The sequence below is a fragment of the Vitis vinifera genome, chromosome 15, assembly GCF_030704535.1.
Source record: "Vitis vinifera cultivar Pinot Noir 40024 chromosome 15, ASM3070453v1".
NCBI classification, from domain to species: Eukaryota; Viridiplantae; Streptophyta; class Magnoliopsida; order Vitales; family Vitaceae; genus Vitis; species Vitis vinifera.
In genome coordinates this window covers 16,548,424-16,573,653 of record NC_081819.1, presented here as the reverse complement: position 1 = coordinate 16,573,653, position 25,230 = coordinate 16,548,424, and the positions used below count along the sequence as shown (strand labels likewise).

General features: G+C 38.5%; 1 protein-coding gene across 1 annotated transcript in view; it reads right to left on the bottom strand.

The window, feature by feature from the left end:
* The window catches only part of LOC100261590 (uncharacterized), a 76,356-nt gene that overhangs the window by 46,480 nt on the left and 4,646 nt on the right, over positions 1 to 25,230 (bottom strand). The window contains exons 9-14 of the mRNA XM_010663024.3: positions 13,955 to 14,092; positions 13,710 to 13,829; positions 13,368 to 13,621; positions 12,579 to 12,682; positions 8,730 to 8,824; positions 8,410 to 8,646 (exon numbers count right to left, since the gene is read on the bottom strand). Of these exons, the coding sequence (XP_010661326.1) occupies positions 8,410 to 8,646; positions 8,730 to 8,824; positions 12,579 to 12,682; positions 13,368 to 13,621; positions 13,710 to 13,829; positions 13,955 to 14,092 (948 nt within the window). The remainder of the gene's footprint in view (positions 1 to 8,409; positions 8,647 to 8,729; positions 8,825 to 12,578; positions 12,683 to 13,367; positions 13,622 to 13,709; positions 13,830 to 13,954; positions 14,093 to 25,230) is intronic.

The window sequence follows — 25,230 nt, the reverse complement described above, 5'->3', positions numbered from 1 at the left end:
CATTAATCATACCGTAAACCAGGGTGGTTTTTCTTCTAGACAGCTGAACAAATCAACCTGAGCTTGAAAGTTCATGCTCTCATAAGACCAAAAGTTCAAGGGTGTCTAGGTAAATACCAACTTAGCTCAATCCCAAACACAAGCATGGGTTCTGGTCAACAGAAAGGGGAGTCCAAAAATATACTAGACTCAGATTGGTTAGTTTATAACACCCTAAAGGGTGTTTTGGTGGCAGCAGTGTGATGAAGGTGGTTTCAAAATGTAATGATAGTGATGCAGGTGGCAGCAATGATTTTGAGACTCTGGTATAATGAAGTTAAATATTTGAAGCTTAATAAGGTAAATAGCACAAGGTTTTAGTAAGAAGACCATAATACCTACCAAACTTCTATTAAAAATAAATGAATAAAGAATGCCCTATGAGAGTGACAACAATAACAACAATGATTTTTCTTTTTTATCAAAACAATAACAATGATGACCATCACCACCACAACAATGACAACAAGAACCATAACAACAGCAACAATAATGGTAGAAAATAGGAGAATAAATTAAGTAATATGCAGAGTAAATGTGGTGAAGTCGATGTATATGGTGCATAGAATTATAAGTCTATTATGCACCATCTCTGAAAAAAAAAATTTTGATAGGAAACCACGCATGAATATATTGATAAGATAAAATAGTACATAAGGAGGATGAGAAGTCCTCCCGCCAGAATTAAAACTAAACAACACAAGAAAATAACATGACACTACACCGTCTCATTGGAACTACACACTGCTAGCCAATCTAGTTGTAAAACGTTAAAGGGAATGCCCTTAAAACCCACTGAGCAAAAAGCCCAAAACGAAGCAATGAAATGAATGGAGTCCCAAAGATTCTCTGAATTCCTAGTTTTGTCCTCAAATATCCTAACATTTCTTTCCCGCCACACAACCCAAATTAAAGCTATGCACGCATTTTTCCACAAAACCAACCCTCTCTTGGACTTGCCAAAACCTTTATAATTGATGAACATCATGTCTGAAATGCTTTTCGGAGGGACCCAATCCATCTTGGCTAGCTGAAATAGTCTGTGCCAGCAACCCAACGTCACAGAACAATGAAGGAATAGATGATCTGTTGATTATCCTTGCCCCATACACAACTTACAAATGTCAAGGCTAAGAGCTTTGTGGGGTCTCCTCAATTGTAGCAAGTCATTGGTATTTACCTTCTTGTATGCCACAAGCCAGACAAAGGCCTTAACTTTGAAGGGAACTTGAGATTTCCATACAAACTTAGAAGGGAACAAAGGAGATGAATCAGGCGTTTGGGACAAGGCTGTAAAGAAGGACTTGACTGTAAACAGTCCTAAAGACAATAAGGACCAAGATCTCGCATCTGAAGCGGAGGTGGATAAATTCATACAATCAATAAAGCGCATGAGGCGTTCTAGATCTCCTATCTCATAATTAGTTAGATTATGACGGAAATTAAAGTTCCATGAGAAAGGGCGATCCGAACCAAGAATTGAATATATGGGAACACTTTTATCCATTACTACTCTAAATAGTCTTGGATATTGGTCTTTGAAGATTTGGTCCCCCCACCATAAATCTTCCCAAAAGCGAATTCTTTCCCCATTTCCTACGACCAACCGAGTATACTTGGAAAAATCCTGAAAGACTTGTGCAATGGTCTTCCAAGGACAACAATGTGACCACCTGACTAAAGTGTTGGCATCCCAACCATTTGAGTGTGTCCCGTATATGCTAAGAATGACCTGATGTCGTAGAGCTGTACTCTCCCTAAGATACCTCCACAACCATTTCCCTAAAAGAGCGTGATTCCTTAAAGGAATCTTCCCAATCCCCAAACCCCCTTTTACCCTCAGCTTACACAGCATCCCAACTAACAAGATGGTCTCTTTTGCCTTCCCCAACCCCTGACCAAAGAAAGTTCATTTGCATCCTCTCAACTTTTGCAGCCACTGAAGCAGGAATCTTAAACAGAGAAAGAAAGTAGCTAGGGATATGGGATAGACATGAGTGTAGGAGAGTTATCCTACCACCGAAAGATAAGTAAGCCTTTTGCCACCCGTCTAATCTCCTAGAGATTCTCTCAATCACTGGATCCCAGAATCCACAAGTAGTTGGATTCCCTCCCAAAGGAAGACCCAAATAAAGTATGGGCCAATCTGAAGCCTTGCAGTCAAGCAACAATGCTAACCTAGAGAGATGATTCTGATCAAGGTTGATACCAAAAATATTACTCTTGTCAAGATTGAATTTAAGCCCAGAGACTTGACCAAACACTAACAATAAACTCTTAAGAGTTTGCAATTCTTCCTCACTAGAGTTAGCAAAGAAGATGGTATCGTCTGGGAATTGTAGATGGGAGTATGGGACACCATACACCTATTTCTACCTACCCTAAAGCCCTCCAGCAAACTTCTTTCTTCAGCTTTCAACAACATTCTACTCAACACATCTGCAACAATAGTGAACAGGAAATGCGATAAAGGGTCACCTTGCCTTAAAACTCTAGATGTCTTGACCCACCCTTTAGCATTACCATTCACTAGAATAGCATAAGAGACCGACAACAGACAACCTCTCATCCATTTCCTCCATTTAGGACTAAATCCCTTCTTCTCCAACACATGATCCAAAAAATCTCATTTAACATGATCATAAGCCTTTTCGAAGTCTATCTTGAATACAACTCCTTCCTCCCCTGATTGTCTTTTTCTCATCCACAATCTCATTGGCTATAAGAACTGCATCCAAAATTTATCTCCCTTTAACAAAAGCACCTTGAGTGGAGTGGATGGTCTCCTGTAGTACTCCTCTTAGACGCCCTGACAAGACTTTTGCTATTACCTTATAGAGACAAGTGATCAGGCTGATAGGTCTAAAATCTGAAATCTTCTTTGACTGACTCTTTTTGGGCAAAAGAACTATGAAGGATGCATTGGTGTTTTGATTAATAATCCCGCTGTTGTGAAACTCTGCAAACACCCTCACTAAGTCATCCTTGATCACATCCCAACAATCCTGAAACACTGCTATGGTGAAACCATCAGGCCCCGACGCCTTATCCCTATCTAACTGAAAAATGGCATTATAGATCTCTACTTCGGAGAAAGGGGAATCTAGCCTAGAGGCACTCTCTTTTGATATAAGGGACCAATCAATACCTTCTACTCTCCAAGACTCACCTGGAGGACTCGAGTATAGCTTTTTGAAATAAAGTAATATCTCCTCTGTGATGCTCTCGGAATTGTCCAACACCAAACCCCTTTCATTCTCCAATAATTTGATGAAATTCCTGTTTCGTCTCCTGTTAGCCACTTTGTGAAACAGCTTTGAGTTGCAATCCCTGTCTTTAACCCATTTTACCTTAGCTTTTTGTCTCCAATGAATTTCTTCCCTCATTATTATTTCCTCTAGCTCCCCTTTTCTTACAGCTCTTTGAACAGCGAGATCAGAAGAGAGAGCCTCTTCTTGTTCGTTGGCATCAATGATAGCTATTTCATCCAAGATGGTTTTTTTCCTTTCCTTAAGCATTCCAAAAGTATTCTAATTCCAATCTTTCAATTTTGCCTTAAAAATTGTAGCTTCCTCATGAACCTGTGACCTTCCCAACCATTTCCTTCAAATTCTCTCCACCAACTGCTAAAGCACTCTTTGAAACTATGATGTTGCAACCACATATTCTCAAACCTAAAAGATGTTGGACCCCACTTGAAAGGATTAGTATCCTATACAATCGGCCAATGATCCGATGTCCATCTAGGGAGAACTTCTTGAAGGCTTTGAGGGAATGAAAGCTCCCACTCATTTGAATAGAGAAACTGATCCAATCTCTTACACACCGGTGACTCTTGCATATTTGACCAAGTAAAAGAGGCATTTCGTAATGGGGGATCATGTAATTCACTTTCTCTTATAAAGCCATCAAAATCCCTCATGCTAGAAGTGAATCTAGAGCCTCCCAGTTTTTCTGAACTTCTCCTTATAACATTGAAGTCACCACCCACACACCATGAAGGAAAAGTAAGGCTAAAAAGGTTTGATAGCTCCACCAAAAAATCCTTCCTAGTTAAGGGACTGTTTGGGCCATAAACAGCGGATAACCACAAAGGTCCACATCCATCCAACAAGAACTTGACTGAGACAGAAAAAGATACAATTACCACATCCTCACTGCTCATTTTCTTTGAGTCCCAAATGATTAAAATCCCTCCTGAAGCCCCGCACGCCGAGAGAGCAGCCCACTCCTTATTCCTAACCGACCAGACACTTCCTACAAACCTTCTATCGCACACCTCTCTTTTTGTTTCCTGTAACATCACTACATCCGGATTCTGAAGGCGCAAAAAATCCTTAACCACCCTTCTCTTTTTCCTAGATCCCAACCCCCTGATATTCCAACTTATGATCTTCATAAAAACACCTCACTGACCCTATACCTCCTAACCAACGTCAACAGAACTCAAATGTCTATGGCAACTCTGTTCTTTCGCCTTGAATACACCTTAATATCCAAGGAGCTTAAGACCTCACATACTTTAGCCATTTTGCTAATGGAAGACCTTCAATTTGGAACCCTACCCATCTGGGAGAACTCAGTGTCTCCCTGGCTAGCTGTACCCAGAATAGGGGCCCCATGATGCGAGCTAGGATTGGTCTTGACATAATTACAGCTTTTAGACAAAAGATTCAATCTAGACAGCTGGGGCATTGCATCATCACGGTTAGGGATGCCAACAAACCCAATACTATAAGTTCCCACGTCATCATTTTTTGAAAAAATTTCACATAACACTCGATTTTTCGTAGGAAACTGGGATTGAAAGGCTGGAATGGAGAGATCGATGGCAGAAGAGCTCGGGTGTGGAGGAGCCGCACCAGAGAAAGGAGAATGAAAAGGCAGATAAGACTGAGAAAAATGGTGAGAAGATACCTCGAGAATTTCCATTTCCGTCATTCCACAGTACCCCTCAAAGTTGAGCCCTTTTTCTCTGGATGCGGGATGAGAAAGGTGATCCATGACTGAAGATCCACTATGAGAACAACCCACAAATCCCTTAAAACCTGCTCCGTCTCCTCCTTTAGCAGTATTGCGCATCTTCTCCTTCCCTTTTGACAGACAAGCAGCCCTAAGAAAATTCCTTTGCTCCGCGTGTTCCTTCGTCAGCGTCGTTCCTTCCTCGAAACACCCTTGAACCAACTGTGTTCCCGCTTCGAAGCCATCTTCCATTGGAAGAGTATCACTGAGTAGCGTTGATCTCTCAGTCGTGAGTGGCTCGCTTCGGCTTCGATCCCCTTGTCGACATACAGAGCTTGATGGAAGTAGAGCATTCCACAGCTTCCTTGAACCGCGCTTCATCGCGGAGTCCCTCTGTTGATTTTCAAGATCCTCGTGGCCCGACTTCGCCTTCCCCTTTGCAAAGAGGTAAGCACTGTGAAAAGGGCCCTTCGACTGTCTGTCTTGATGGTCTCCCTTCTCTTGGCCCAACAACTGAAACGGGCCTTTCCCATGGATTTCCCTCTTCCAGCCCACGTCAATTTCAGTCCGTAGGCTGGGCTTACTAAAAGAATGGGCTCTTGACATAACTTTGGAGGCCTGAAACCCATCCTGGAGGGTTGACTGGGCTTTGGCTCTTCCAGCCTGCTTTGGCCCAGCAGATCCAGCTCTCTGCCTTTTTTAATCCGATTGCAATGGAGGTTGGGACCAGCTGTATCCCACTAACGTCTTGTTCTTTCCACGTGTCCTCCCAGGAGCATTCTCAACCTTTTGCCCACCCCAACGTTCTGCCAACTGCCCCAACAGAGGTCCCCTTACCAGCCATTGATCTACCTTCCTCTTCCCTCTTGCTGCCAACTGTCCCCATGTGAGTCTCAGCCGATTCCCGAGTTGACTCACCCATCTCTCTAACCTGCCAACCTTCTTCCTTCACGGCTACTGCGACTGAAACTGTGAAGTCTCAACCCCCATCTACCACCTCAATCAAAGTCGGGAGAACCGATCGTTCTTTCATTACCACTTTCACCCTTGCTTTGCTTAGATCAAAAAGTTTCAATGTTCGCCAATCGATCTCTGTCACCGTCCCCCACTGCTCCATAATTTTCTTCAAGTGAACCTCAGACCATAAATGAAATGGTAAACCCCTTAACTCTATCCAACCTTCCTTGAATCTCCCCTCTACTTCTGAATTTTCCTTTGGCGACCATCTTCTCAACAAGATTGTAATTCCGCCCTTAATCCTGATGGACCTTGAATCGTGTAGTGATAAAGCTTCCTCTAAGGTTTCTACAAAAAACAATCATTTTCCTCCGGCGAATGGGACGATTGTCACCACTCCTTTGTGCCCTAGCCTTCTCGCCATGGCTCGGCCGGCCTCAGTCCAATAAACAGCACCATCTTCACATTCGCACACCACAACCCTCGCCCATCTCCCAACTGGAACGAGGGCGCCTTTCCTCAAACCTTCGTCTCTGACAACCTTCGCATAAGACCGTTGCAGGGGACCCACATTTTTGTGCAAAATCCTTCCTTCCCTGCTCTGCCTTCCCTTTTCAACAAAACTCGAGGAGGGGACCACCAACATTGAGTTCAATGCAGACTTTAAAAGTTCCCATCCCCTGCCATTATCTCCCTCAGGTATTACCAAAAAGGTTGACTTCCTGTTAGAGGCGAACTCTGATAATCTTATAAACCTGCCATGAACATTGAAACAAACCTCCAGAAGATGTACTCTGGTTTTTCCTCTAAATTTTCTGTTGAATCCCATACAAATCTTCATCTCAATGGCCTTTGTCAGTTGTTCTATCAACCAACTAACCTCCTCCTTCTCAAGGCCTAAGACGAAAACAGAGCCTTTACTGTGCTCTGTTATCGAACACCAATTTCCTCCGACCTCACCCTCTACCCTGACCTAGAAGGTCTTCCTCTCCACAGAGACCTTCAAGGTCCTTACCATTTTTTAAATCATACCATCTCTGAAAATTTTCAATTCTATCTGATGGTTGAAACTAAAATGAGCAACCCGCCAAAAGGAAAAAAAGAAAACTCTTGGGAGACTTGTGCAATAGCCTTCCAAGGACAACGATGTGACCATCTAACTATAGTGTTGGCATCCCAACCATTGGAGTGTGATTCATAAAAATACTACTTAGACTACTTAGAGTAGTCACGGATAAAAATACTCCTATGTCTTCAATTCTCGGCTCTACTCGCCCATTCTCTTGGAACTTTAACTTTCGCCAAAACCTTTCCGATTTTGAGATAGAAGATTTAGAAAACCTCATGTGGTCTCTTGATCATATACATTTATCACATTCGGTTCCAGATATGAGATCCTGGTCTTTATCTCCTTCAGGACTTTTTACAGTCAAATCCTTCTTTCTTGCCTTATCCCAATTTTTTGGTTTGCCTCCAGTTTTCCCTACTAAGTTCATCTGGAATTCTCAAGTCCCCTTCAAAGTCAAGTCCTTTGCCTGGTTAGTGGTACACAAGAAGGCAAATACTAATGACTTACTACAGTTGAGAAGACCCAACAAAGCACTTAGTCCCGACATTTGTAAGTTGTGCATGAAGCATGAAGAAACAGTAGATCATCTTTTTCTCCATTGCTCTTTGACGATGGGGTTGTGGCACAGATTATTTCAGTTAGCAAAGACGGATTAGCTCCCCTCAACGAGCATCTTTGACATGTTATCTACTAATTTTAATGGTTTTGGATCTTCTAAGAAAGGGATTATTTTACGGCAAGCCGCGTGCATCGCTTTAATTTGGGTGGTATGGCGGGAAAGAAATGCAAGGATTTTTTAGGATAAAGCAAGGAATTCAGAGAACCTTTGGGATTCTATTCGTTTCCTTGCTTCTCTTTGGGCTTTTTGTTCTAAGGCTTTTAAGGGGATTCCCCTTAACGTGTTACAATTTGATTGGTTAGCGGTGTGTAATCCCAATGGGTTGGTCTAAGTAGAGAGTTTGCTTGTTTATACTTTGTATTTTCTTATATTTGATTCCTTATAGTTTTGTTTTTCTTTGGTGGGAGGATTTCTCATCCTTCTCTTGTACATCCTTTTGATAATTCCTTAGTCGTTTCCTATCAAAAAAAAAACAGTGCAAAGGAGGACAAGAGGTCTGAAAGATGTTAACATGTCAAAGGAAGTAAGAAATTCCTAGCAGATATGACACAACCACTTTAATAGTTCAAAAAAGGACCTAACATAATACAAACAGATTAAAAAATTTTAAGTCACACTGAAATTGACTTGATTAATGTCTGGAAATAAAATTATTCTGAGATCAAATTTCATTCAATCTATATAACTATCCATTTAATTATTTATTTAGCAACACAGATTCAAATGGACGGCACAGGTCAAGAAAAAAAAATTAAATTATTACCTCCATATTCACAGAGGTAAGTTGTGTAGAACCATGATGTTGATCATCACTATTGTTGCCTCCATCTGATTCCAAATGCCCTGATGAAACCCTTGCAAGAGTTTGTTCAACAAAAGCAACAAGATCTGGATGAGTATTACGTAGATGAGATATTTGTAAGATATGATTGCAATACTGTGGCCATTCCACTAAACGATCCGCAAACTGCTCCAAGGCTTTGGTTCCAAATACAAACATCTACAACCATACAGAGCAGTCAATAATATCAACTAACAGAAGTCAACAAAAGAAATTACCATTTACAAAAAGATAATACTAACTTTTGCATCTGGAGGTTTACGCATTGCATCCAACACATAGCGCAGGGCGATCCCAAGTGAAAGATGAGTAACAAGTTGATGGCTGATCACAGAACCTGAAATATGCACCAGAAAAAGCATGATATAAGAATATAAAGTAAGCTACACCAACAATGCTGAAGCATGCTAACAACAATTGAAGAAAGATATTTTCAAAAGGAACCCAAAGCATGCTGAAACAACAATGAAATGTATGAGAGACTATGGAAACAACAATTCCTAAGAAATCAATCCCTTCCCACAATTTCAGAAGACCATCAAGATGCAATAAATCACAAAAATCTCAAATCATTAATGAAAAATCAGTAAAGCCTTGTCTAAAGTTTAGGCACACAAACTTTTTCTTGAACCCTCTACAATTTTACTCAAACAAATCTACTTGGCATACAAGAGTACCAAACAGAGTGAGGTTTCAGGGAAAATTTAAAAGGTCATTTAGCTTCAAGAGCTTTATTCTTGAAAACCATACTAGCATGGCATAATAATCGATTTAGGGGGGATGAGCTCATTGGTCTGGGTCAAGATATGCATGATTCTCAATTAAAAAATTTTAAAAGGCATTTTAAAAAGATTCTTTTATCACAGGAACATTATTAAATTGCTTGGATCATTTAAGTGGAAAGACAGCATGGAGAAAATATAGTCATAGGCTCACAAGAAGTAATTGATAACAAACAAGTCACAAGTGTAGAATTTGAAGAAGAATTAAAAGCTAAGAGAACAAATTTCTTCCTTGATTTCAATCTATGAATACCCACATATTTATACAAATATTCCTAGCAAAAAAAATAGAAATTTTTCTAACCAAATTCTATTAAATACCCTTGATTACGGGATTGTCTTAATCCTCTCCTTAATTACAAAAATATACAACTATAATTTTTCCTAATTACGTTCTTCCACACTCCCTCTCAAGCTAGCAAACAGATGTTTCCTATTCCCAACTTGGATACACTTACTTGAAATGTTGTACTGCTTAAACCTTTGGTAAGTATATTTGCAAGTTGGCGGTCAATAGATACATATGGAGTACAAATCAACCCATTATCTAGTTTCTCCTTCATAAAAAGTATGTCTATCTCTATGTGCTTCGTTCGATCATGTTACACTAGATTATTTGCAACATTGATTGCAGATTTATTATTGCAGTAAAGTCACATTGGGTCATCCCATTTAATTTTCAAATCTTCCAAAATAATATTCAAACATAGTGGTACACAAACTCCTTGGGCCATTGCACGAAATTCTGTTTCTGCACTGGACCTCGCCACCAAACGACGAATGTCCACCCCTACGATGATGAAGCCAAATTTTTTCTTTAAAAAGGTGGTGCTTAGAAATAAGAGATACGGATGATTTGCTTGGTGTCTCAAGGTGGTATAACCCGTTCCATTCCTTAGCACATCCAATCGTCTTCCTAAATGCTGGTCTTGAAATACAACAATGAGTAGAATAAGAAATCACATTGCAACCCAAATCTTGTGTAAGTTTTTTAATAGAGACAAGATTAGTAGACAACTTTGGAATATGAAGCACATTTCTAAGTGTGAGTGTAGAACTACTCCAAAAATCTCCTACACTTGCAACGGTGGTTCATGAACCATCAGCAATGACTATTTTCCTACTTTTTGGACAAGGGTTATAGTTGTTAAATTGGTATGATGAATGAGCCATGTCACCTATGGCACCTGAATTTATAACCCATGAATTGGCAAAGGTCTCATCTGAGACTTTTAATCCAATGGGAATAGGAAACTTACCTAAAAGTGCCAAAGAGTAGGTACTTGAAGGTTTCTTAAGATTTAACAACAAAATTCTCAGTTGAATCTTCCTGGTTTCAAGGATCTTTCTTCAACTAGTTGAACAGAAGACAAGTGTGCTTATTCAATATCCTTTTGCTGCCCTCCATTGTAACTGGTTGTCATTTCTTCAGATTAAGCAATGGTTTTTTATACCTTTGACATTTTTTTATTTTTTTTTTAAATTATAAAAGAGCTCTTTTAAGTCAAATAACTCACTAAAGGGCTTAGATAACAGTGTGAGAGCTCTCATTGATGTCGATGTGGGATAGCGGTGGCTGCAGCATTGGCATTGGAGGTCTAGCACTCTCAACAGTCGTGGAAGTATGTCGAAGGTCCAGCACTCTTGATTTCCGATGATATCTTCAGTGCAAACAACACCTGTAGTTGTCAATTGCTCTTCGTGATGTACGTTTGCACCAGCAGGGAGAACAAAAGACGAAGAAATCTTCGCTTGCAGCAACAGCAAGAAAAACATTTAGTGTGAGGCGAAGACATGACATGCAAGGATCATTATCGCTGGCAAAGGCAATGACGATAGCTTGATCTCTAATGAGTTTGTAAGGCACAAGGGTGGAAGATTGAGGTAAAGGGAAGGCTGATGGCGAGGAAGATCCAAGGGGGTGACAGCGGGGTTTTTTATGAGGTCTTCGGCTACTTTCACAATGAGTTCACAATCGGTTATTTCTGAGGCTTTGTCTACAACAATGGCACAATGCAAACAAGAGGCAAACTCTTAAGGTCGACAATGAAGGTCAACTATGATCTCCAACTCAGCAATGAAGGCCAGAAAAATCTTCCCTCTTCCCAGATTTACAAGCCTAAGGCTCTAATACCATGTAGAATCTGAAGAAGAATTCGAAGGTAAAAGAATAAATTTCTTCCTTGATTTCAATTTGTACATACCCACATATTTATACAAATATTCCTAGCACAAAAAATAGAAACTTTCCTAACCTAATTCTATCAAATCCTCTTGATTACGGGATTTTCCTAATCCTCTCCTAATTACAAAAATATACCGTTGTAATCTTTCTTAATTACATTCTTCCACAATAAGGTTTGCATACAATAGGTCATATGCCATCATAAGTAATTTTTAATCAAATTCAAGAATTTTAAAGCATTTTAATACAAGGAGACACAAGATTACCTATCAAAAAAAGGATAAACCACTACATCATTCTATAGAACACACTGATACACGTTCATCTAATTCCTACCTATTTACAGCAAGAATTAATCCTTTACAGAAAATTATTGAGTAACAAAGCATAAAACCACTATCAAGAAAACTACCATATATTCCAGACAGGTTTCTTGCACAGAGTTGCACTTTTATCATAACAAAGTTAAAAAAACTTACTTCATAATGAAAAATTTTGGCACAAATCACCAACGATGTGCAGTTGGTTACTGTGACGAGTAAAAATAAATAAGAGTTTTTCCATGTCGATAAAGCATACCTAGTTGTTCTTTACAAAAGAATGAGCGAAGATCACTCTGGAAGACAACATTTTGATCACTAAAAGAAGCCATTAAAGAAATTTTTTTACCAATTTTGAGATTCAAGGTACCCCCATGGTGTCTATCCCTAAATAGCCATGAACATTATCAGCATGAGGCCCTAGAGAATTATGAGAATGTTTCAAGAAAATGATAACTTAACCTTTTTGTAGGTGATTAAAAATAAATCAATAGGCATATAAAAGGCATGCAATAGGTATACATGGAATGTATACGAAACATTTAAAAGATTCTTAACACTTGAATAGTACTTTTCCTCTAGCTTTTGGCTAAGTTACCAATTCTTCCAACCAATGGAATACGCAAAGTGACATATCAAACCAAGCCTTTCAAGAATAACACTTGAAATTTAAAAATTATATATAAAATTTTGAAAAAAAAAATTAAGATAAACCAAATCATGGAAACACTACCTGAAAATTTCTTCTCTTCTTTTGGGTACAATAAACACAAAATAGAGTTATAAATTCTAAAGAAAACTCACCAAAAAGAACTGCAGCAATTCTGAGCTGCCTCTCAGGATACTTGGGGAAGAATTTGCATTCTTCAAAGAGATTTGCAATCATGCATTCATAAATTAATTGTTCCCTGTCAGTTTGCACAACAGTCATTTAGATCACTGTTCTCATTCAAAAAGTGAATTCTGATGAAACACATACACACACACACACACACCAAAATAAAAAAAAAACCTCCATGTTGATTGGCATCATGGAATTTTGGTAAAAGACTCCCAGTTGATATTATTTTATTAGGAAAATGATAAGTTTACAAACCAAAACTCCAAGCACAGACACCAACGTCGATCTTGATTTAAAGAAAATATATAAAACATGGAAACAACCAAATTTTTTTTAGTTCACAACTTAACCATCCAGGTAATGGGAAGATAGCATGCATATCAAATTTTCAACATAATTGAATTGCAACTAATTGTCATCATAATGTAATAGAAGTAGGTCAGCATAATGTAAAGAATCAGAATCATTTGTATACTTCACTGGGAAGGTACAGATTATCATACAATAAAAATTAGATCAAAAATACTGACCATCAAAAAGTGAGATTAGTAAGTTCGTTTGTTAGATATTGGACATTCAATATACTGTGACTTTACCATGACAAGAACACCTAGGGCTATATTCCAGTAGCATAGTGGAAAAAGGGCGACAACAAGAAGAGAGTAAACTCTAAAAACTGAAATGACTTTAGAAAAAGCAGAGAATTATATAAGACATGGTATCAGACACAACATCCATAAAAAACATCACACCTTTTCTCAGAAGACTCCTTGAATTGAGAAAGCTTTAAAACAACTGCATCAACAGTCAGCTGGCAAGAATACATTTGAAGGAAGTAGGAGTTTGATTCTGCCTCAATATCCTCTGCATATCGATCAGAGATTGATGAATCCGTAGCCCCACAGCTCTGAAATTTAGGATTAGCACGCATAATTGTTACATGCAGCCTTTCCATTTCTTCAGAAAGCTGGCTAGAGGTAACCAAGCCAGTATGAGCATGAAGGACCTGCAAAATAAAAAGGCAGACTACAATGTTACATGTAACTGGTAATAAATTACACATGGTTCACTACAACAAACTTTTTGAGAAGAACCTTCAAGAAGGTAGAACTTGTCTCTGAATAAAGATCCATGATGGCACCAGAATGATGGAAAGAACTGGAAGAAACTTGTGCTGCACCAAATTGAATCTCCCTTAAGAACTTAAGGCACTCCTGGAAAGCAACACTATGTATGTCACCCATTTATTATTTATCATATCTTTAAATCAAAAAAAATATGAATAACAAAGCTTGTAGAAGCTCATGGCTACCATTCCCTGCTTTTTCTTTTTTTTTACCTCAAAGAAAATATCTTTGTATGTGGTTAAATTATCAGGCAACCACTTCTCAAGGTCCACAAGTTCGTGTCGAGAAGCAAGGGCAGCAAGTCTGATACTGAAAGGAGAAGGAATTAATTCCAATACTTGTGATAGAATCTGCACCACAAAAAAGGAATACAAGTATGAAAACAGTTTGACTAAACAAAAAGAGCTACAAAAATATTTGAAATACAAAAGGTTTAATTTATTAAAAAAAAAAAAAAATCTAAGCAATGAAAACTCCAAAATATTAGCACATTTTTATCTATTTTGAAGGGATAATCAGCAGTATGGTCCAACCTGAATATCTTTTTTCATTTGGATGATAAAAGCAATTCAATGTTGTTAGATAGTGTACAGTTATTTTAGTTATTTACTTTTCCTTTTCTTTCCTTATTGTATTGTGGGTCCCACTAACATATATATATATATACCCAAGTCCAATGTGTATTATTAACAGTTTTTAATAACAAAAATTAGGGATTCTCCCTTTTCTCTCTTTTCACATGGTATCAGAGCCTAGGGAGAAAAAAAACCTAATTATTTCCGGTTTATCCGTGAATCAATTCTGGGAAACCTTTCAGTGACCATGTTTCATTCCGGTCACCTTTCCCATCTCCTAATGCTTTCCTTCATGGGGATCTTGCTGAGGAAGTTTATATGGAGCAACCACCTGGTTTTGTTGCTTAGGGGGAGTCTGGTTTAGTGTGCAAGTTACGCCGTTCTCTATATGGCTTGAAACAATCTCCTCGAGCATGGTTTAGCCATTTTAGTTCTATTGTTCAGGAGTTTGGCATGTTCCGCAGTACAGCAGACCATTCCGTTTTCTATCATTATAACTCTTCGGGGCAGTGTATTTATCTAGTAGTTTATGTGAACGACATCGTCATTACAGGCAGTGATCATAATGGTATTCAGAAACTAAAGCAACACCTTTTCACCCACTTTTGGACTAAAGACATGGGGAAACTCAAGTATTTCTTAGGGATTGAGATAGCTCAATCCAGTTCCGGTGTGGCTCTTTCCCAAAGGAAGTATGCTTTAGACATCTTGGAAGAAACCGGTATGTTAGACTGTAAACCGGTAGACACTCCTATGGATCCAAATGTCAAACTTATACCAGGACAGGGGGAGCCTTTAGGAGATCCTAGGAGATATCGGCGACTTGTAGGTAAATTGAACTACCTCACCATTACTCGTCCAGACATTTCTTTTCTTGTAAGTGTTGTTAGTCAATTCCTACAGTCACCATGTCATAGCCATTGGGATGTTGTAATCCGCATTCTTCGATATATCAAAAGCACACCAGGCCAAGGTGTGTTGTACGAGAACAGAGGTCATACCCAGGCTGCTGGTTACACAGATGCAGATTGGGCTGGCTCACCCACAAATAGACGTTTCACTTCCAGGTATTGTGTTTTTATTGGAGGTAACCTAATATCCTGGAAGAGTAAGAAATAAGATGTAGTGGCCAGATCTAGTGCTGAAGCCGAGTATCGAGCTATGGCTCTGGCAACATGTGAACTCATATGGCTGAAACATCTTCTTCGAGAGTTGAGATTTGGAAAAGATGAACAGATGAAGCTCATCTGTGACAACCAAGCCGCTTTGCATATTGCATCCAATCCATTCTTCCATGAAAGGACCAAACACATTGAAGTTGACTGTCACTTCATTAGAGAGAAGATTGCATCAGGATGTGTGGCGACTAGTTTTGTCAATTCAAATGATCAACTAGCAGATATTTTTACTAAATCTCTCAGAGGTCCTAGAATTAAATACATTTGTAACAAGCTTGGTGCATATAACATATATGCTCCAGCTTGAAGGGGAGTGTTAAATAGTGTACAGTTATTTCAGTTATTTACTTTTCCTTTTCTTTCCTTATTGTATTGTGGGTCCCACTAACATGTATATATATACTCAAGTCCAATGTGTATTATTAACAGTTTTTAATAACAAAAATTAGGGATTCTCCCTTTTCTATCTTTTCACAAATGCAACACACAATCTCAAAATGGACCTTTTTAAGGAGCATAATTAGGATGGCTCTTTCCCACTTCTACATAGTTGGTCCAACAATAGCAACTTGAGTTGCTTCATACAATTTGCACATGGCTTTTCTTTAAAAAATGTCATTTGCTTTCTCTTATAACTCATTAAAGCAAAAGGAGTTATCAAGTATTCTAATTTGGTGTCTCTCCTCAGTATTGAACCTCTTATACGTCTTGATTTCAAGAGAATTTTAGTCCTCCAGATTAGCATGAAAAAGATAACAATGCTCTTTTTATTTTTAATTGGCAAATAAATGAGATTTAAAAAAATACCAAACAAAAAGGGCTCACCCTATGCACAAGGGGGTTATTTAAGAGGCACCACAAAGGAGATGAAAACCAATTATGGAAAGAAATAGTCTGCTCAAAACATAAACAAATCCCAACTTCAGCTATCAATAAAATTCAATAATGACAGTTTGCTAGCTCCAGCAATGCCCTATACCACTCCATAAGAGACTTGTTGAAAACTTATTTCAATTTTTTATCTTAGCTCCTGCCCCTAGAAGGTCCTACTCTTACGTTCTTTCTAGATGCATCAAAACAGACAAAGGGAAACAAAATCTTTCTCCTCATAAGAAAAAAAAAATATATATATATATATATATATATGCTCTCAAGGGAGCACAAGCACCCCAGACCTCTTTGGCAAGGAACAGATTTGAGGACACTGTGCAAAGGAAACTATAATAAGACTTTACATGGAACCTTCCCCCAGTCTCTCCTTCTACAAAAGGTTATCCTCTTCCTCTCCATAAAATCTGAGCCTCATTCATGCAAGTCATGAACTGGCAGACCTCCCAGCTCCCAATCCTAACAATGCTTCCAAAAGCTAGAACACCCAAAAATCATCTTCCTCTCCAACCTCCCAAATTTAGCATCTTTGGTGAAAGTGATTCTAAAGAGCTAACAAAAAGCCTCTTTTGAAAGGCATTCACCTAACCACCTGTCCATCCAAAATTTGGTTCTCAATCCATTTCTAACCTAAATAAAGACTCCAAGACTAAACTCTTTCCAACTTCTTATGATGCCATTCCACAACCCCATCCCAAAAGTCCCCCACCTCTAGTGCACCATCCCACATCTCTTTCTCCAAACTTGCCTTTAATTGCTCGACTACATTGTTGAATATAATGTATTTATAGTGTACAATCTTTCTTTCCTTTCTTAATATAGGTCACATATATGGTAGTTAGTTCAACCTAGCCTTGTATATATATTTCTCTATTGTAAGAAGTTAATATATGAATGAGAATTAAGGTTTTCTCTCTCTCTCTTTCAACATGGTATCAGAGTCAAGGGAGAAAACTTTATTCTTTCTGGTTTACCCGTGTAATTAATTCCGGGAATCCGTCGAGTGACCGTGTTTCATTCCGGTCACCTTTTCCATCTCTCAAAGCTTTCTAGTCAGCCATATCGTGGTCAGAAAACCCTCATCACCGTCAACATTTTTCCGGTGATATTTTCCAGAGACTTTTCCGACGACTTTTTTTCCAGACGATATTTTCCGACACCGACCACATCATCAGGAGCGCAAAGAAGAGATATGCAACTTTTTTCAAAGCACCGGAGCCAAAAATCGATCCACGCGCCGTTTTTCTCCGGCAGCCTAAATCCCACACGCCAGCGCGTGGCCCACTTTCTGGTGCCGAGCTTCTACCAGCAGGCTCATCCGACACCATCTTACACTTCTAAGCCTCCGTCAGTCCTCTCCAAACCCTGCTTCTCCATTTTTTTGGCATTTCAGCCTCCGCAAGTCTTCTTTCAGCCTCTGAAAGCAACTCCCTTCCTTGGCCGAGACCTGTGTGTGCCTTAGGTTGGCCTCTTCTTCATCTCCAGTCCTTTTCTCCTTTGTTTGGGTCCCGACATACCAAGTTCTTCTTCCACAGCTGTGATCCGACCTCCCTTTAGGGCTCTCTTCGATCCAAACATGATTCAATCTCAGGTGAAGTGGATATGGCGACTAAAAATCCTATTTTTACATCCGTCATCTCTGGATCTCCCACTATCACATCGGAAAAAATGATTGGTAGTGATTATGATGCCTATCTCCGATATCAGGCAGCCACATCAGCTTCTGTTGCCCAGACCGGTAATATCTTTGTCTGCTTTACACAATCTCCTTCTCTTGGCCCATGGATTCTAGATTCTGGAGCATCTGACCATATCTCTGGTAATAAACACTTTTTCTCCTTTATTACTACTACCTCTGCCTTACCTACTGTTACTTTAGCTAATGGTTCCCAAACTATGGCTAAAGGTATTGGTTTGGCTCATCCTCTCTCTTCCCTACCTCTCCATTCTGTCCTTTATGACTCTGAATGTCCTTTTAATCTTATTTCCATCAGCAAAATAACTCGCACTCTTGACTGTTCTATCACTTTTTTTTTATAAATCTATCATCTTGCAGGACCGGAGTACGGGGAAGACGATTGGCATAGGGCGTGAGTCTCAAGGCATCTATCACCTCACATCACCTTCATCTCCTGCAGCTTGCATTTCCACCGATGCTCCTCTTCTCATTCACAGTCGTCTGGGTCATCCTAGTCTCTCCAAGTTCCAGAAGATGGTCCCTCGTTTTTCCACTTTGTTGTCGCTTGCGTGTGAGTCGTGTCAGCTTGGGAAACATACTCGTGTCTCGTTCCCAAAGCGTTTGAATAATCGGGCAAAGTCTCCTTTTGAACTTGTCCACACTGATGTTTGGGGTCCATGCCGAACCACGTCTACTTTAGGATTTCAATATTTTGTCACTTTCATTGATGACTATTCAAGATGTACTTGATTATTTTTAATGAAAAATCGAGCTGAGTTATTCTCTATTTTCCATAAATTTTATGTTGAAATCCAAACACAATTCAATGTTTCTATTCGAGCGTTACGCAATGACAATGCTTGGGAATATTTTTCTACACCCTTTACTTCTTTTATGTCCCAACATGGGATCCTCCATCAGTCATCTTGTGCTCATACTCCACAACAAAATGGGGTTGCTGAACGTAAAAATCGACATCTTGTTGAGACAGCTCGTACCCTCCTTCTCCATAGTCATGTTCCTTTTCATTTTTGGGGGGATGTTGTTCTTACAGTCTGTTACTTGATTAATCGTATGCCCTCATCTATATTATATGACCAAATCCCTCATTCCCTCCTTTTTCCTACCCAACCTCTTTATTTCCTTCCTCCTCGTGTCTTTGGCTATACTTGTTTTGTTCATACTCTCACACCTGGACAGGACAAGCTCTCCGCCAAGGCTACGAAATGCATCTTCTTGGGATACTCTCGACTTCAAAAGGGTTATCGTTGTTATTCCCCTGACACTCATCGTTATTTTATCTCCTCTGATGTCAACTTCTTTGAGGCATCTCCATTCTTCTCATCTTCTTAATCTCTTTCCATTTTTGAAGTATTGCCACTTCCCTATATATCCCCCCCTTCAGATGCGTTCTCTCATCCTCTTCAGGTTTATCATCGTCGACATTGTGTTGTTGCTCCTCCTCTCTCTTCAGCTGAGGTACCTGATGACTCACTTCCTGTCCCACCAATTTCTCCTACCCCGGCCCTGTCATCTACCGACCATTTGTCTATTGCTCTTCGGAAAGATAATCGATCTACTCGTAATCCTCATCCTATTTATAATTTTTTGAACTACCATCGATTATCTTCATCCTATTCTGTCTTTGTCTCTACTTTATCCTCTGTTTCTCTTCCTAAGAGCACTAGTGCGGCACTTTCTCATCCTGGGTGGTGACAGGCAATGGTTGATGAAATGGCTGTTCTGCACTCCAATGGCACATGAGATCTTGTTTATTTACCTCCTGGTAAATCTACAATTGGATGTCGTTGGGTCTATGCTGTTAAAGTTGGTCCTGATGGTCCGGTTGATCGCCTTAAGGCCCGCTTGGTTGCTATAGGTTATACTCAGATTTATGGTTGTGACTATGGTGACACCTTCTCTCCTGTTACCAAGATTGCTTTTGTTCGCTTATTTCTCCCCATGGCAGCTATGTGTCATTGGCCTCTTTATCAGTTGGATATTAAGAATGTTTTCCTTCATGGTGAACTTCTCGAGGAAGTGTATATGGAGCAACCACCTGGTTTAGTGTGCAAGTTACACCGCTCTCTATATAGCTTGAAACAATCTCCTCGGGCATGATTTGGGCGTTTTAGTTCAGTTGTTCAAGAATTTGGAATGCTTCAGAGTGAAGCGGATCATTCAGTTTTCTATCATCATAACTCTTTGAATCAGTGCATCTATTTGGTGGTTTATGTGGATGACATTGTCATTACAGGCAGCGATTAGGAGGGTATCCAAAGACTAAAGCACCACTTTTTCAACCACTTTCAAACCAAAGACTTGGGCAAACTCAAGTACTTTCTGGGACTTGAAATAGCTCAATCTAGTTCAGGTGTGGTTATGTCACAAAGGAAGTATGCCTTAGACATCTTGGAAGAAACAGATATGTTATGATGTAAACCTGTTGAAACTCCTATGGATCCAAATGTCAAACTTGTACCAAGACAGGGGGAGCTTCTAAGAGATCCTGGGAGATATCGACGACTTGTAGGCAAACTGAACTACCTCACCATCACTCGGCCAAACATCTCTTTTTTCCTGTGAGTGTGGTTAGTCAATTTCTACAGTCACCATGTGACAACCATTGGGATGATGTGATCCGCATTCTTCGATATATTAAAGGAACACCAGGCCAAAGTATGTTGTATGAAGACAGGGACTATACCCAAATTGTTGGTTACACAGATGCAGACTGGGCTGGTTCACCCTCAGATAGGCATTCCACCTCAGGGTACTGTGTTTTTATTGGAGGTAACTTAATATCCTAGAAGAGTAAGAAACAAGATGTAGTAGCCAGATCAAGCGCTGAAGCTGAGTATCGAGCTATGGCTTTGGCAACATGTGAACTCATATGGTTGAGGCAACTCTTTCAGGAATTGAGATTTGGAAAAGATGAACAGATAAAGCTAGTCTGTGACAATCAGGTTGCATTACATATTGCATCCAATCCAGTCTTTCATGAAATGACCAAGCATATTGAAGTTGACTGTCACTTCATTTGAGAGAAGATCGCATCAGGGTGTGTTGCTACAAGTTTTGTTAATTCAAATGATCAACTAGCAGACATCTTCACTAAATCTCTCAAAGGCGCTAGAATTAAATACATTTGTAACAAGCTTGGTGCATATGACATAAATGCTCCAGCTTGAGGGGGAGTGTTGAATATAATGTATTTATAGTGTACAATCTTTCTTTCCTTTCTTAATATAGGTCACATATATGGTAGTTAGTTCAATCTAGCCTTGCATATATATTACTCTATTGTAAGAATTTAATATATGAATGAGAATTAAGGTTTTTTCTCTCTCTCTTTCAACATACATAACACACCATTTACAAAGAAAGGTGCAATTTACAAAATCCCAATTTTTATTCCCAACCTTCCACACTTTTTATTCATGAAAATTGTCTTCCATTTCACAAGATGCAACTTGCTCAACTCTAGATGGTTTCCCAATAGGAAAAGGGATAACAGACTCATATGTTAGGAGAAACAATGAAAAAATGATTTTTAAGAAAAATAATGACCTAATGAGCACCGCCACACAATTAAATAAATAGGCATCAATTAAGGTTTGACAAGGAAAGCAAGCCAAAGTTCCACAATCATTTTAAATTTCTGAAAAGGTTTTGATAAAATGAAAAGGAGTCACTTAAACAAACAAGAAGGTCAACAATTAGTGATTCTTTGAATCTAAAGGTGCCTAGAAGGACAAGAGAAAGACTCTTTGATAGACTAGTCTCCCTATCAAAGTTCCTCTAAGAACTCAGCACTACATTCATTTCCAATCATAAATGATGTAGAAAAATAGCTCATATTATTCTTTGACTTCCGACAATTAACGTCAAATTTTCTTCCTAATTTAAACATAAAATTTTTGGGCAATGAAGGATAGGATCAGAATTAAGAAAATAAATATTATTCTTTAATGTATTTTCATGTATATTACAACCGATTTCTAGGAGTTCTTTTTTTTTTTTTTTTGGATAAGAAAAAAAAAAAAAGTAATATTTTTTTTTCTAGGATTTCTAGGAGTTCTAGTTGGATATATTTTTTCTTATATATTTTGTATCTACTGATATTGTAAAGTATCAGAAAAAGTCTTCCTCAATAAAATCGTTTATTCTAGTTTCTCCATGGTTGCACACATGGTATCAAATTCGATTCCTTACTATTTTTTTTTCTATTCTCCTCTGTTTTTCATCTGTTAAAAAAAAAAAAAAAAAATGTCATTAGGTGTTTTTTTTTCCAGCCATACTCGTCGTTGCCCATTCATATTAGCTCCACTCATGTTTTTTTATTTTTCGTATTGCAATATTGTTTTTGCCTTGTTTCACTTTTTTTTTTCTGATCGTTTTCTTTTTCTCTTCTATTGAGGAGTATTATAGCCTAATTCAATCCTATTTTTGTAGAAGAGAGACAAATTTTAGATATGAACCTTATAGCAAATGAAGTAATCAATTCTTTGTAGAAGAATGGTACTAATGGTGTCATTAATAAGTTAGATGTTAGAAAAGCTTATGACCATGTCAATTGAGCTTTCTTATTAGCAATTATAGAAAAAAAAGGCTTTTGGCCAAAAATGGATTACATGGATACATTGGTGTATTTCCACAACAAAGTTTTCAATGCTAGTAAATGGAACTCCTTCAAGTTTCTTTTAGAGTTCAAGACGGTTGAGACAAGGGGACCATTTTTCCCTTTTTTTGTTTGTCCTGGCCATGGAGGTGTTGAGTTGGTTGTTGGAGAGGACAAGGGAGGGGGGCTCCTTGTTAGGTTTTCGAGTAGGGTGGGGGGGTGGAAGGAGGAGGGAAGGGGAGAGAGGGGATGGAAGTCTCTCATCTTTTGTTTCCAAATAATACTGTGGTCTTTTTTTAAGATTCATAAGATCAATTGGTTCATCTAAGTCGGTTGCTCATGTGATTTGAGGATTTATTAGGGCTTAAAATTAATCTTGAAAAAAACTAATTGATCCCAATTGGGGGGGTTATAGATGTAGAGGTTTTGGCAATAGAATTGGGCTACTACCAGGTGGGGAAAATTCTTTCTTTTTACTTAGGATTGCCTCTAGGAGCCTCTTGCAAGTCTAAAACAGTTTGGAACAAAGTGGAGAAGAAGTTTTGTAGAAGACTTTCGAAGTAGAAAAGACAATACATCTCAAGGGCAGGGAGTACTTACTTTGATTAGAAGTATTTTGTCAAGCTTGCCAATCTACTTCATGTCCTTTTTTGTAATCCCTAGAAAGGTAAGATTGAGATTAGAAAAAATTCAAAGGACTTTCTTTAGAGATGTAGGAATTTGGAAAAGAAGCTTCACTTGGTTAGTTGGTCTACTATTTGTAAGGATAAAAGAAATAAGGGATTGGGTAGTAGAAGAGTCTCTTTGCTAAATCAAGCCCTCTTTGGAAAGTGGTGTTGTGAATAAACCTAAAGGGGAAGTTTTATGGAAGCAAATTATAGAGGGGTAGAATGGGAAGGAAGGAGCAGGTTAGCACCCTTGTGAAGTGAGAGGTAGTTGTGGGGTTTGTGTTTGGAAAGCTATAAGGAAGGGATGGGATCTATTCTTTAGAAAAACCTCGTTTGAAATGGGTGATGGCAAAAAGATTAAGTTTTGGACGGATAAATGGTGTGCAAAGGAGCCCTTGTGTAACTCCTTTCCCTCTTTGTATGCTTTAGCCTCGTCAAAGAAAGCTTGGGTGGCGGATTTGTTGAAAGACTTTGGAGGAGGGACTTTGGTCTCCGCTATTCACAAAGCATGTTAATGATTGGGAAATGGAAGTTGTTGAAAAAAATTTTCCATTGTTGCAAACAAAGAGGATTATAAGGGAAGTTAATGACAAGATGATATGGAAAGAAGCAAAAAAAAAAAAAAAAAAAGGATTGTTTTCAATCAAATCTTTCTATACAACCTTAAAGGTGGAAAAGGCGGTCCTTTTGCAAAAGAACATTATTTGGAACCCATGGGTCCAATCTAAGGTGAGTTTTTTTGGCATGAGAAGCAAGTTGAGGAAAAGTTTTGACCTTAGACAATCTTTAGAAGAGAGGGTGATCAGTAATGAATAGATACTTTTTGAGCAAATAGGAGGAAGAGTCCATTGATCATATTCTTCTTCACTGCTCCAAAGTAAGGATTCTTTGGCACCTTTTGTTCTCCCTTTTTAGTGTAGATTGTGTGATCTCTTCCTCGATCAAAGATATCCTTTTAAGTTGGTATGTGTCCTTTGTAGGGAAGAAAAGGAAAAAGGTGTGGAAAGCCTCCCCCCTTCGCATATTTTGGACAATCTGGAAGGAACATAATCAAAGAGCTTTTGAGGATAAGGAACAAACGATCAAGAGTTAAAACTTGTGTTCCTTTGTAACCTTTCTGCTTAGGTTAGCTTATATATAAGAGAAGGTTCAATGTCTTTGTTTGATTTTGTAGAGTAAGTTGGGTCTCCTTGAGTTTCTTAAGGGTTTTTTGTGTACTTTTTCGAGGCCTTCCTTTTTGTGCTCTTTGTATACGTCTTGTGTACTCCGGTGTATCTTTTTCTATTTTTAATCTATACATTTCTATATTTACCTATAAAATAAATAATAATAATTAAATAAATAAATAAATAAAACAAATGAATTTGGATGCAAATCAGTATAGCACCTCAACACATGGCATTGATTAGGATGACAACAAGGTAGGTATTTTCAAGGATCCACCCACAATGTTCTTCTATAGAATAAGTTTTGTTGAGGTTTAAATAAAGCAAGTTTAGGATTTTGTTTTTAAACTTAGTGTGGAATTGGGGACTACATTGACCAACCTTTCCCCACCCCAATTATTAATAAAATAAAATAAAATTTAGTCTAATTTAATTTTTTTCATCTTTTCCCCTTTTGAGCAAGTATAAAATGAAAATGTAAGTTTACTTCCCATAAAAATAAATAAAAGATACAAATCTATTATTGAGGACACTTAGCCCTTAGCCATGATTGGTGCATCCTTTATAAGAGAAGTAATTAGACGGTTGATCATCTCTTCTTACATTATTCAATTACTTTGGGATTGTGGCATAGAATTTTCTCACAACGAGGATGGCGTGGGTTCAGCTAGACAGTATTCTTGATATGATGGTGATTTTTTTCAAGTGTCTTGG